General features: G+C 36.9%; 1 protein-coding gene across 4 annotated transcripts in view; it reads right to left on the minus strand.

Moving 5' to 3' along the window:
- The window catches only part of trip6 (thyroid hormone receptor interactor 6), a 97,021-nt gene that overhangs the window by 57,154 nt on the left and 26,282 nt on the right, over window positions 1-13,585 (minus strand). For all 4 annotated transcript variants that reach the window (XM_039746957.1, XM_039746959.1, XM_039746956.1 and 1 more), the window contains exon 2: window positions 9,768-9,966. In XM_039746957.1, coding sequence (XP_039602891.1) covers window positions 9,768-9,966 — 199 coding nt within the window. The remainder of the gene's footprint in view (window positions 1-9,767; window positions 9,967-13,585) is intronic.

Raw genomic sequence — 13,585 nt, forward strand, 5'->3', positions numbered from 1 at the left:
TTGATTACCTGTGTCATTCAGAATTGACTTTAAAATACTACTAATGGGAGTATAAAACCTTACCTTACCTCTTGCTCCGTCCTATATTTTGATTTGATATACTTTATTAATCCCCAAGAGCAAATTGTCTTTTCACAGGAACGTTTGGAGGTCAGAGTGCAAGGTCAGCCCTTGGAGCATTTTAGAATGACAGTCGCCCTATACTCCAAGTCGTAACCTTAGATTTTATAATATGGATAATTCCAAGAGCCAAGCTTAAAAGAAGTGATGAGACGGCCTTTTGCTGTAATGCACCCAAAATCTGGACTCCTTAACCAATACAAATTTGCCAAGCTAATAATGTGATACACTTTAAAAGACTGCTAAAAACCCCATTATATTAATTTGAGTTTTTTCGTAGCTACGTTTTAGTTGTACTCCTGATATACTACCTAGGCATACAGTTATCATATTCTTCAGGGATCTGCAATCTTTACTAATCTCTACTTTTCTCGGTTGTCTTTTCCTTTTCTTCTGTGGTGGTGGTCTGCGTGTCCCCTACCTGATCAGGGCACTATGCAGCCATCTAAGATGATGGAATGAAGGCAGGTGCCCCAGCTGCCTACAAGACTGACTTCATCAAATCCTATTATATGAAGCCTGAAAACTAAGAGGAATTAATTATATACATTTATGTTAGGTAGAATGCCATGTTGGGACTGGGTGGTCTTTTGGCCTTAGAACCCCTTCATATTTTTTTGTCTTTTTCTCCAGCCTAACTGGTATTTGTCTTGTTTTTTTCTGTCCTCCTGGCCATCTGACCTTATTATTGAAGTATATGAGGATGCTACACTTCTACTTGACATGTCATTCTGTTTTTAAGATTTTTTTTCCTGTTATTTATTCTTTAATTTTAATACCCAATTTGTTTTACTTTTCTTGTAACGTCCTCTTTAACATGCACTTTGAGCTACATTGTTTGCATGAAAATGTGCTATATAAATAATGTTGCTGTTGTTGTTGATAAGTTACTCATTGATAAGTTATTTTGAAACATTGAGAAAACATTGAATTGTAGCCAGCACATAATGCAACCATCAAATTGATGTTAATGCTCACTGCCAAACTTAATGTAATTTAAACAAGTCAGTACTGGCATACTTAAGTTATCACTAAAACATTTTTTACCTGCATTTTTATCACTCTTTAATTTAATATTGTTTTTTATCAGTATGTTGCTGCTGGAGTATGTGAATTTCCCATTTGGAAATAATAAAGTATCTATCTAAATTTGTTTAAAAAAAAAAAAAAAAAAAACAGCTAATTATTGTAATGTTAACCATTTGAATGTCAAAACATTATTCTGAGATAAAAACTCCTGGGCATGATAAACTATACTACTGATGAAAGAGATATACTGTACAGTAATTTAGGCTATAAGCTGGACTGCACAGGCAAAGATAATTTTTTTAGAAAGTTGCCACTCTATTATTAAAAAAATACAAAATACTTTGTTCCAGGAAAGCCAGAGCAGGGCCTTTGTAGGTCCTTTGAAAAAGTATAAATGTCTAATTTGCTTTACAACAATTGTTTGTGAAGTTTGAGAAAATAAAAAGGATTGCTTCATTTCTAGTGGGAATGTGCCATGGAGCTTAAAGCTAGTAAAGGAAAGTACATGCAATAAGAAAGTTAGAGCACAAAATATGTCATTTAAAATAAGAGATGATGATAAAATAAAACAAATTACATATCAAAAAGAAGTCAATTTGCACAACAGCTACATTTTTAAGTGAAAAGACCATCACTCTCAGTTATACAGACTGAAGCAGTAAGATCAGCATCTATTTTACTCAGGACAAGTCTGACGAAGGAGCACATTCAGAAGCAGAATGTGAAACACCTACCCACAGGAAATGTGACTGGCTGAGAAGACAGAGAGCAGCCAAACTACCAAACGCAATTTGTGTGGTTTACAAGGAAATGTATTTAAGGACTGTTCAATCTCTTTAAAAAATTACATGGACAGGTACAGTATATAGATGGTGTGATGATTAAGGAAAAAAAAGAATTAAAAATATTTTTTCTAAACTTCCTTAACATATATGTATGAAATGTAATTACCAAAAGAAGTATGTATGGATACAATCCATATAGCATGTTAATAACTTTGAACACATCTGTATTAATGTAAAAAAAAAAAAATTATGTTTTTTGGCATAAGAGTGATGCTTTTTCATACTGGATGTATTAAACAGACATACTCTATATAGTCATTATATATTATATTGTGATAAGAATACACCAAAGACATCATAAAGGTTTGGGGCAGCCACCCGTATATTGTTTTTCCCAGCAGCAAAAGTTTATGTTTTTGAAGCACGATGTGCATAGAACAGAGTCCATAACATAACTGGCTATAGTAGCCCAAGATTGAGGTTTTAAAGGTCTGGAGAGGAACTGATGTTATCAATGGGGCCGGCTTCGGAAGTGATGTTATCAAAGGGGCCAGCTTCGGAAGTGATGTCATCAAAGGGGCCGGCTTCAGAAGTGATGTTATCAAAGGGGCCGGCTTCGGAAGCGACATCTTCTGAGGCACCAGAACCTTGCAGGATTTCCTGGGAAAGGTCTGTAGGGAACTGAGAAAGACAGTCAGCGCACTCTGCCGCCCCCTGGTCAGATGTTTTATTACACTTACTCAGACCCCTTAGCTGCCTCCTACTCGCATGTGTGTGACTATACTGTGTATATATATATATATATATATACTGTGTGTGTGTGTCTGTGTGTATATATATATATATATATATATATACACACACACACACAGTATATATAAATAAATATATATATAAATAAATATATATACTTTGGCTGGACGGAAGCTGGCGGGAGTAGATTTCAGTGCAGTGTAGTGTCCCTTGGGCGGCTCCTGGCAGCAAGCGGTGACCCGTGGTCCATAGTCACCTGGGCTACAGCTATCGTTCATGTGCAGGACGGAGGCTACATAGAGCGGAGGGGGGGGCCTTTCAATGCCCACCCACCACACACAGCTGCCCCGTTCATTCTCGGTGGGTGGCTGGTGATGCTGCAAAGTCATACACACCATTACCCATTAAAAAAAAATCATATCTGCAAGCCCAACTCAGCATCAAGCCAACGGTAGGAGCTGTTTCACTGATGATGAACAAGAAACAAGACAGCAGTACACTGCCAGAAACACCAAAGTCAGAGGCCAGCCTGAATATACAGCCACTGAGCATGGCATTTATTTAAAGAGCACCTTTCAAAAGACCTTCACGAATAGTAAAAGGAAAAACTAGTAAGAATCACCATATTTTAAGGACAGAAGGCCTGAGTTTTATCTAGTTCTACAAAACAAACACACAAAAAAAACTATAATGTCGAACACAAAATACTGTATTTATTATCAAGGCACTAACTTCTTGTAGATGATGAATTAAGGTGATCCCCCAATATCAACTGGGTGGGGACTGGACAGATTCTTTGTCCATATTTCAGATTTTATGCTAATTTGTGCCTTTAGTTAACAGACTATACAGGGACAAATGTATACAAGGAACTGAAATTCCAGGAAGCTGCAGACAATAAATAATGATTGTATGCATGGATGATGTAACCTTTTTAAAGATAATAGAGAAGCAGGTAGAATAATAGCACAAGAGACTTTTTTAAAGGTTCAGAAACAAGAATAAATGTAGAGCAAGCACAATAGAGTAATTAGAAAGAAATGTCTTAAAGGCAGAATAAAGCTGAAAAGCAGGAGCAAATGTAGACAAAGGCAATGTTCATAATATAGTAACTAGAATAAAAGCATTAAATCAGCATAAAAATTAAAAAACATGAATAACTCCAGACAAAGTGGATGTATACAATGAGGTAAACTAGATAGAAAAAAAGCCTTAAAAGTAAAATAAGTTAACAACAAGAAAACCAGAAGAAAATATTAAAATCGAAGGCTGCATAGATAGATAAATATTCTACATGTAAAGATGATTGAAGTCCAAATGAGAGCAAGCAAAAGGAGACCACATACAGCAGATGACTGTTATTTTACATTTACATATTTGGCTCACACGTTAATCCAAGGCGACTTGCAACATTTATGGTACAACTGGTAATATTTCTTTTGTTTTCCCAGTTATTTCACACGCAGGTCAAGTGACTTGCTCAAAATCACACAGTCTCTGCAGCAAGATTTGAAGTCCAAAGCTTTTTTTCCACTACACCATCCTGCCTTTAAAGTAAGGGAGATCATGTTCTCATTGCATGTGCTAAAATATTACTCAACCTCTTGTAAAATACTCATCCTTAATTAATGTTACAATTATTCTGTTTTTACATTTTTTGTAACCATGACCAAGTCACTTGACCTGCCTGTGCTCCAACTGGAAAACCTCAAGTAATGCAATCTATTGTATCATAAATGTTGCAAATCCCCTTAGATAAAGGCGTCAGCCAAATAAGTAAATGTAAATATTGTTAATCCACTAGACTAAAGCTGTAGCTCCGATACAAAAGAAGCTTGTCTTAGAGTATAGGACACACACCTTACTTTCTGGGGCCAACCATTGTGTTTTTTCTCTGTGGTGTAGAACTTAATATTATAAAGCAGGCGTGCAACTTCCTAGGGGAGGGAAGACTTTTCCAAGAGAAATTTAAGAGAGCAGAATCACATCCACTAATTTGAAATACTGTACATTATTTCACCTGCTATTAAAAAATGCAAGTCACAATTTTAACTTATCACAGGACTCCTAAACTACTGTATAAACTGATACAAGCACCCCAATTCACAAAACACATCAGAGCATGGAAAGGGTCAAATATATAAGTCATTATCAAAAGAGCTAAATAAGTTTCACCAGCTTTTCTGGAAAAATGTATGAGGCCTACAAGATGCATGAGCCCACAACAGGTGCAGCATTCCCACACACATATGGAGTCAAAAAGTTACACTCAGTAGTCTGGACTCAAACAGTAAGGTGAAGAATGTCCATGACCTGGACCACAACAACTGATGATCTGTTTTATTAGTCATTAGGCATAATTTTAGAGATTTATTTAAGCCATAATATCTTTGAGTAGGTTGGTGACGTTTTTAAAAATATTTCAATGTTTATTTAAGGTTATTTTTCAAATAAAACTTAACATGATTAGAACCCACATAATCCAAGTAAGGGTCATGGAGTGGACAAAGACTATCATGAAAGCATTGGACACATGGCATAAAAAAAAAGCATGAATGGTGCATCAGCCTATCACAGAGCCCACTAAAACAGAAACATACCCAAACTGACATTAATACTGGGGCAAATTAAAGTCACCTGCTGACCCAACATGAAAATCTTTAAGGATGTGTCACAAAAAACAAACTGTAATAATGAATAATAAGGCATTTTAAAAATAAAAATAAAAAATAGACTAGATAGATAGAGAGATGTTTTATTTATGTAGCGCCTTTCATAAATTCAAGGACACTTTACAATTCAATAAACACATTAACAAGACAACAGAAATTACATACACGAAAATGAATACTGTAATACTCATTGAAGAGATGTGTTTTTAACAGGAGTTTGACATGAATAGTAGATTTTTCCTCGTGAAGGCTGAGAGGAAGAGTATTCCAAATTGTAGGGGCCATCACAATGAAAGCTCTGCCACCAATAGTTACTAACAATAAAGTATCTATCTATCTATCTATCTATCTAACCTGTATTTAGTTACAATGAGTAAGTTAGCGTCCAATGATCTTAATGCACGAGCAGGAGTGTAAGGAAGCAGCAGCTCAGACAGATAATGAGGAGCTAAACCATGTAGACCTTTAAAGGTGAGAGGAATAATTTTATATTCTTGAAAAGACTGGTAACCAATGCAAATCATAAAGGACAGGAGTGATGTGAGCAGATTTTTTAGTGTGTGTAAGTAGACAAGCAGCAGAATTCTGAACATATTGTTATCTATTGATATATTTAGTCGTGATGCCATAAAACAAAGCATTGCAATAGTCCAGACGGGTAGTGATGAAAGCATGAATCAGTGTTTCAGTATCCTTTACACTGAGGAATGAATACAGATGAGCAATGCTGTGAAGATGAAGAAAAACTGTCTGTACTATTGAGCTAATGTATGGCTGAAAAGTATGAAGCTGATCAAAGATGACACCCAAATTACAGATTGATGTTGAGGGTTCAACCAGGATCCCATTGACATTAATTTTTAGCCCATGAAGGGTAGAGAGGGCAGATTTCTGTTTTATCAGGATTAAGTCGTAAAAAATTATCTGTCATCCAATGATTGATTTCCTGAGTGCAATCACTCAGTGCAACAGGTGAAGATGTCGCAGTTCCATCAACACTTACATAAAGTTGTGTGTCATCAGTATAGCAGTGGAAGCTCAGACCATACCAACACATAATCTCACCTAATGGTAGCATACAGATTTTGAAGAGGATTAGACTGAGAACAGACCCTTGAAGGACACCTTGTGTGAGTGAAGTAGTGGCAGATTTGTGTTCCCTAATGAAGACATAATACTGGTGATTACTGATATATGATGTGAACCAAGAAAGAGCAGCACCAGAGATACCAATAGCTGAAAGTCAGGACAGTAAAATGTCATGGTTAACTGTATCAAATGCTGTGTTTAAGTCAAGAAGAACTAGAATAGTGGCCATCGCAGTATCTACAGAATGAATAGAGTGATAGATAGAATGAACGAAATTTGGCAAGAAAAATATTCAATTTTGAACCTTTCACTGCATACATAGTAATGGTATTCAGTAAATAATTAAATGCAAATTAAGTGAGGATGTACAGTATATAAGGATAAAAAAATAATTGCAAAAATTGGTGGCCCATGAAAATAGCAAAACTAGCACAAAGCAACTGTAATGCTCAGATACTAATGTTCTAAATGTGAACTGCAATTCAAGGTTTATCATTTAATATATAACACATTATATATATCTCATACAGTATATACTGTATAACAATACACAGGGTGCCCCAAAAATGTATACATTATTGAAGGATTATAATTAAAATGTTTATTAAGGCACATCTACAGTGGTGTGAAAAACTATTTGCCCCCTTCCTGATTTCTTATTCTTTTGCATGTTTGTCACACAAAATGTTTCTGATCATCAAACACATTTAACCATTAGTCAAATATAACACAAGTAAACACAAAATGCAGTTTTTAAATGATGGTTTTTATTATTTAGGGAGAAAAAAAATCCAAACCTACATGGCCCTGTGTGAAAAAGTAATTGCCCCCTGAACCTAATAACTGGTTGGGCCACCCTTAGCAGCAATAACTGCAATCAAGCGTTTGCGATAACTTGCAATGAGTCTTGAGCTCTGGAGGAATTTTGGCCCACTCATCTTTGCAGAATTGTTGTAATTCAGCTTTATTTGAGGGTTTTCTAGCATGAACCGCCTTTTTAAGGTCATGCCATAGCATCTCAATTGGATTCAGGTCAGGACTTTGACTAGGCCACTCCAAAGTCTTCATTTTGTTTTTCTTCAGCCATTCAGAGGTGGATTTGCTGGTGTGTTTTGGGTCATTGTCCTGTTGCAGCACCCAAGATCTCTTCAGCTTGAGTTGACGAACAGATGGCCGGACATTCTCCTTCAGGATTTTTTGGTAGACAGTAGAATTCATGGTTCCATCTATCACAGCAAGCCTTCCAGGTCCTGAAGCAGCAAAACAACCCCAGACCATCACACTACCACCACCATATTTTACTGTTGGTATGATGTTCTTTTTCTGAAATGCTGTGCTCCTTTTACGCCAGATGTAATGGGACATTTGCCTTCCAAAAAGTTCAACTTTTGTCTCATCAGTCCACAAGGTATTTTCCCAAAAGTCTTGGCAATCATTGAGATGTTTCTTAGCAAAATTGAGACGAGCCCTAATGTTCTTTTGCTTAACAGTGGTTTGCGTCTTGGAAATCTGCCATGCAGGCCGTTTTTGCCCAGTCTCTTTCTTATGGTGGAGTCGTGAACACTGACCTTAATTGAGGCAAGTGAGGCCTGCAGTTCTTTAGACGTTGTCCTGAGGTCTTTTGTGACCTCTCGGATTAGTCGTCTTTGCGCTCTTGGGTTAATTTTGGTCGGCCGGCCACTCCTGGGAAGGTTCACCACTGTTCCATGTTTTTGCCATTTGTGGATAATGGCTCTCACTGTGGTTCGCTGGAGTCCCAAAGCTTTAGAAATGGCTTTATAACCTTTAACAGACTGATAGATCTCAATTACTTCTGTTCTCTTTTGTTCCTGAATTTCTTTGGATCTTGGCATGATGTCTAGCTTTTGAGGCGCTTTTGGTCTACTTCTCTGTGTCAGGCAGCTCCTATTTAAGTGATTTCTTGATTGAAACAGGTGTGGCAGTAATCAGGCCTGGGGGTGGCTACGGAAATTGAACTCAGGTGTGATACACCACAGTTAGGTTATGTTTTAACAAGGGGGCGATTACTTTTTCACACAGGGCCATGTAGGTTTGGATTTTGTTTCTCCCTAAATAATAAAAACCATCATTTAAAAACTGCATTTTGTGTTTACTTGTGTTATATTTGACTAATGGTTAAATGTGTTTGATGATCAGAAACATTTTGTGTGACAAACATGCAAAAGAATAAGAAATCAGGAAGGGGGCAAATAGTTTTTCACACCACTGTAATTTTTATAATTCAAATTAAACGATACATATGTAGAATAATTTTTAGTTACTACATGTGTTTGAACTGTTGGTCCTTCTGGTCTACACACAGCTGATAACACGGACTAGTGGATTTGCAAACATCATAAATCATTTCATTTGGAATTTAGACACATTCTCTTTCAATAGCTGCTTTTAGTCCATTGATTGATTTCTACATTGGTCTTTGTCAACTTAATAAACAATGTTTTTATAATCATTTAAAGTGCAGATACACTAATAATGGGCCTCCCAAAAAATGTATGTAGAGTGTGTATAGATATATCCATTAAATACACACATACTATCACACTGTTTATACTATTTATTAGATACACATACATACATACATACATACATACATACATACATTCCCAAACACAGAGTGCCTTACGTAACTATTCATAAATGTGACCAAATCTCTAGTTATGAGGATTCACATTTTTGTGAATTTGTCTTGGTTTCTCCCATAATTGCTCTCAAGAATCACAAAGTAGGCAGCCTTGGATAATTCAGAGGTTCAGTATTAATTGTGGCTGATCCGAGGTGTGCAATTTTTTTATTGTCAATTAAGCCAACTATGCTTTACACTTTTAACAAACCAATATAAAGTTATAATCACTTTCTTTGTGCACTGGTTCTAAACAAACATTATTTGGCAATTCCTTCAATCTGCTCTGTAAATGTACAAGTTGTAAAAGGCACTGTAGATTTGTCTGTATCAATCAAATGGTTTTAAATGTTCAACAGGTCAGTATTGTTCAGAGCCTGAAGCCCTCTGACAGACATCATCAGATATTTCTGAAACAATATTGTCTAAAAGCTTTTAATCATAATTGTTCAGCAAAACTCAGCACAAGGATGAAAAAGTTATGCATACGAAAAGACAACCCAATGCGAGGGTATAACACTTTTAAGTCAAAGAGATAAAAAGCCCCCCGTATGTAAAAAGCAAGTTGCATCAAGATGGATGTTCTTGAAGTTACTAATGTATCACAAGGTCTGGCAAAAACGAAGCTGTTATAGCAAAACAAAGGTTCAACAAATGTACTTGGCCAAAAATTCTTACCTGTAGGTCCCTGAGTTTGGTATCGACTGACCATTCCACCGATTTCTCCATTTTGTTCATAGGCACTGTATTTCTGTTTGGCAGATTGGGGCATCTTTTTTGATGGCTTATATGCAGAAGAGGAAGATGAGGACACAGTAGTGTTTTGTCGTTCCGGGCTGCCTAGTGTTTTTGGGGGTAACCATGTGGGACCAGACATCTAAAAATGAAATGCACAAAACAATAAAAAATGATAAATGGCAAGCCTGCAAAGTCGCTTTTCCAACTAGTGCAGCAAAATGCAAGCAGTCCTTTTAAGGATAGTGAGCCACCTCAAAGAGCCACGTAAAGAGCAGCGAATGCATCCATTGCAGCATTCAGCGCCGATGCTACAATATATATATTTACACACACACAATGGGAAAAAAGAAACAACGCTCTTTGGACTAAACTGTCAGCACTTATTGCTGAAATAAAAATAAGTGAGAAAAATGCAAAATACAATAGTACAAAACAGCAATAATACCACTTGTGAATACAAACAGTACTTTATCTTGTATGACCACCTCTTGAAGCTACCACTGCAGTGGCCTACATCTCCAACAAGTCTCTGAATCAGCATTTGTCAGATGTTTTCACAGCCCTGCAGAAGGTCCTAATGAAGCTGCATTTTTAGGCAGAAGATTTTGTCTCTGGATGTTGCCATCAATGACAACCTAAATGTGCTCTGGGCGGTTAAAATCTGGATAGATATCGATCCATGGCAACATCTGCACACCATCATCATTCCTCAGGATAGACCATAGCAGTTATAGGTATAGAAAGTGTGAGCAGAGGGCCTCTGACAGGTCACCTCGCCCTACAGTCAGCAGCATGTTCTAACTGTTCTTTCACTAATGCAGCCATTGCGACAGCAGCAGTACACGTTACAGATCAATTTGATGTGCAAGTCCTGCTCTGGTGGAATCACTCGAGGGCAACCAGATCTCAAATGGCCGTATGTCCACCCACCTGTCTGCTGAAACCTACTTGAGACAATGCAGCAGCTTAAATCATTGTGTCAAACAGAGCTGTTACTTTAGTAATTGGCATATAACTTAAATGTTGAAAAGGGAAATGTGTAAAAATTACCCTACAGATAAGCAAAGTTGGTACAGACCTATCCTCTAAAGATCATGGCTATCATTTTTGAAAAATATGGACTTGAGCTGGGTGAAAAACTACTACGCAAACAGCATATCTGTTGAATTATTCTAGATTATTTTTTTTTTAATTATCAGGTCTCCCGCTTCAATTCTAGGACTAAATAAGTTACACAAGTTTGAAGAGATTAGTGATTCTTTTCTGGTTTCTATCTTAAATACTCACTCCCTTAATTTACAAGGTGTCATTGTACAAGTGATTATAAAAAAAAAATCTTGGGGAGGCAGACTAGGGAGACGAGATGTGATCTTCTCAGAAGACAATTTGAAGTCCCGCGAGATACACTTTAACTTGCTCCCAGCTCTTAAAACAATGACAAGCAAAACACGCAGCTCGCAGTAGATGATCCAACCACTTCTCCTTGTGTGCGTTCAGCCACCCTAACCCCACCCTCTTCACAACGCGAGCAGCAGAGACACAAAGTGGCAGAAAGGACAGCGGCTGTACAGGCTTTAAAATGATCGACCCCCTTCACAACGTGAGCAGCGTTATACGTCCTGCGAGAAAGAGATGTAACAACACCCAGGGCCGGAAATAAAGGACAAGTATTGTTTTTACAAAAGTTTTTAAAGTAAAAGTGAAAATAATGCGTATGTAACAATTCCCATGAAAAGAACAATCTCTTTAAATTGTATATCCGGTAAACCAAACATGGAGGTGGGCAAGCAAAGCGAGCAGGGGGTGGAGCCCCCTAGTTATTATAATAACCATACACATGACTGGTGCCTTCATCCAAGCTGACTTGCAACCGTTTACAGTTTTGTTTTGTTTTTTTTTTTAATTTCAGAGCACAGGTATGTTAAGGAGTTTGCTCAGGGTCACAAACTAAGGCCTAAAATATAGGGCTTTAAGCTACTACACCATACTGCCTTGATACAAGGATCGATCAACTTTATTGATTCATTTGTGAATTTCAAAGAACTGAATTCATATTGACTGTCATTTTCAGCTGCTGCAGGTAATATAAGTGTAAAAAGGAAACTCTATGGTAACAGAATTAAGTGAACTGTTCCTTCCCGAAGACATATTTTAGACAACTACACCTGCTTCCATTTTCGGAAAAAAAAAAAAAAAAGCTCTTTATTGTCAAAGAAAAAAATGCATCAATGACAAGTGATCTAAATTTAATATCAATAAGAAAAACACAATAGTTAATCATATAGGCATTCAGCCGCTTTCAGGTGGCACAACTAAATTCTCACTGGTGCAGCCAATTGCTTTTAGAAGTGACAACATTAATTCAATGGAAATCACTTGCTTGTAGTCAAGGGGCTTCAATTATTTATAGTAAAACTGCAGAGTGGTCTAACCTACACAATGAAGAAAAACAGAACACTCCAAGCAACTCTGGGAAAAGGTGGTTGAAAAGCACAAGTCAGGGGATGGGGACAAGTCACTGAATATCTGGGGACCAACTGTGGCTGTAGGTTTTTGTTCCAACCAGATTCACAATCAGTAATAATAGTTTATAAGCTGCTGGATTATGTGAATTTCCCCTTGGGATTAATAAAGTATCTATCTATCTATCTAATAACTAATTTAATTAGCTGATCTTTTTCCTACATTACTTCACATTTAGAAAAACACAACAGTGTTATTTTTACATGTAAAAGACATTTTGAAATATTTCTGATTTTGCTATAGCTTTAAATTCATAACTTTCTTTTAATGTTTTCCTGCTGTTCTGCCCATTTTCTGTGTAGTTTTCTCCCTTTATTGCAACAATTAAAAATTAAAAACAAACAGATAGGGCACCCGGACAGACAACACTGAATGATGAAAAGCTGCAACTATTTCAGTGTCAGATCCACTAATTAGTAAATAATGGATTAAATAAAAGGATAATCAAAGATTAAAAATCAGGATGAAAATAATGTTAAAAAAAAATTTTTATTCCCATATAACTGCTGAGTACATTGTAATAAAAATTTAGTTTTGTAATTTCTACAGTCAATCAATCAAGTTAAATTAATCACTATATAACTGAAAGACTGTTGCACGGCCCGTAAACCAGCCTAGTGCAGGCCATGCACAAAAACGTCAGTGACCGTGCAAAAAAAAACTAGGGAGGGAGACACTGAAGGAGTTACACGCAGTGTACAGTGGTTAACTTTACATTTACCATACCTATTTGGCCGAAGCCTTTATCCAAGAAGACTTGTAACCAATTGTTTCATAAATGTTATATCTTTTGTGTTTTTCCAATTGGAGTACAGGCAGGTCAAGTGACTTGCTCATGGTCACACAGTATCAGTAGTGGGATTTCAAACCACAAATGCAGGGTTTAAAGTCCAAAGCCTTAAGCATTACACCACACTGCCTGATTAGAAAGAAAGTACATACAACTGTTTTTGCCCCGGTGCTGCACCAGTAACAGCCTTGTAGGGAAGTAGCAAAGAGAGACTTCTCTTAAAAAAACAAAACAAATTCACATGATATCTCTGCTAGAATTTGCCAGAAGGTATTTCAGAGACTCTGACGTCAGCTGGAAGAAGGTTCTATTGTCTATTGAGCTTTTTGGTCATCAGACCAAACACACTGCACATTAACAAACCGTGGGAATGCCTTCTCTGCAGCAAGCTGTCGAAAGCTTGAGAGGGTGGAGAGTAAAATGTGAAAACTTTCAAGGGGTAAAT

The sequence above is a fragment of the Polypterus senegalus genome, chromosome 3, assembly GCF_016835505.1.
Source record: "Polypterus senegalus isolate Bchr_013 chromosome 3, ASM1683550v1, whole genome shotgun sequence".
Taxonomy (NCBI): domain Eukaryota; kingdom Metazoa; phylum Chordata; class Cladistia; order Polypteriformes; family Polypteridae; genus Polypterus; species Polypterus senegalus.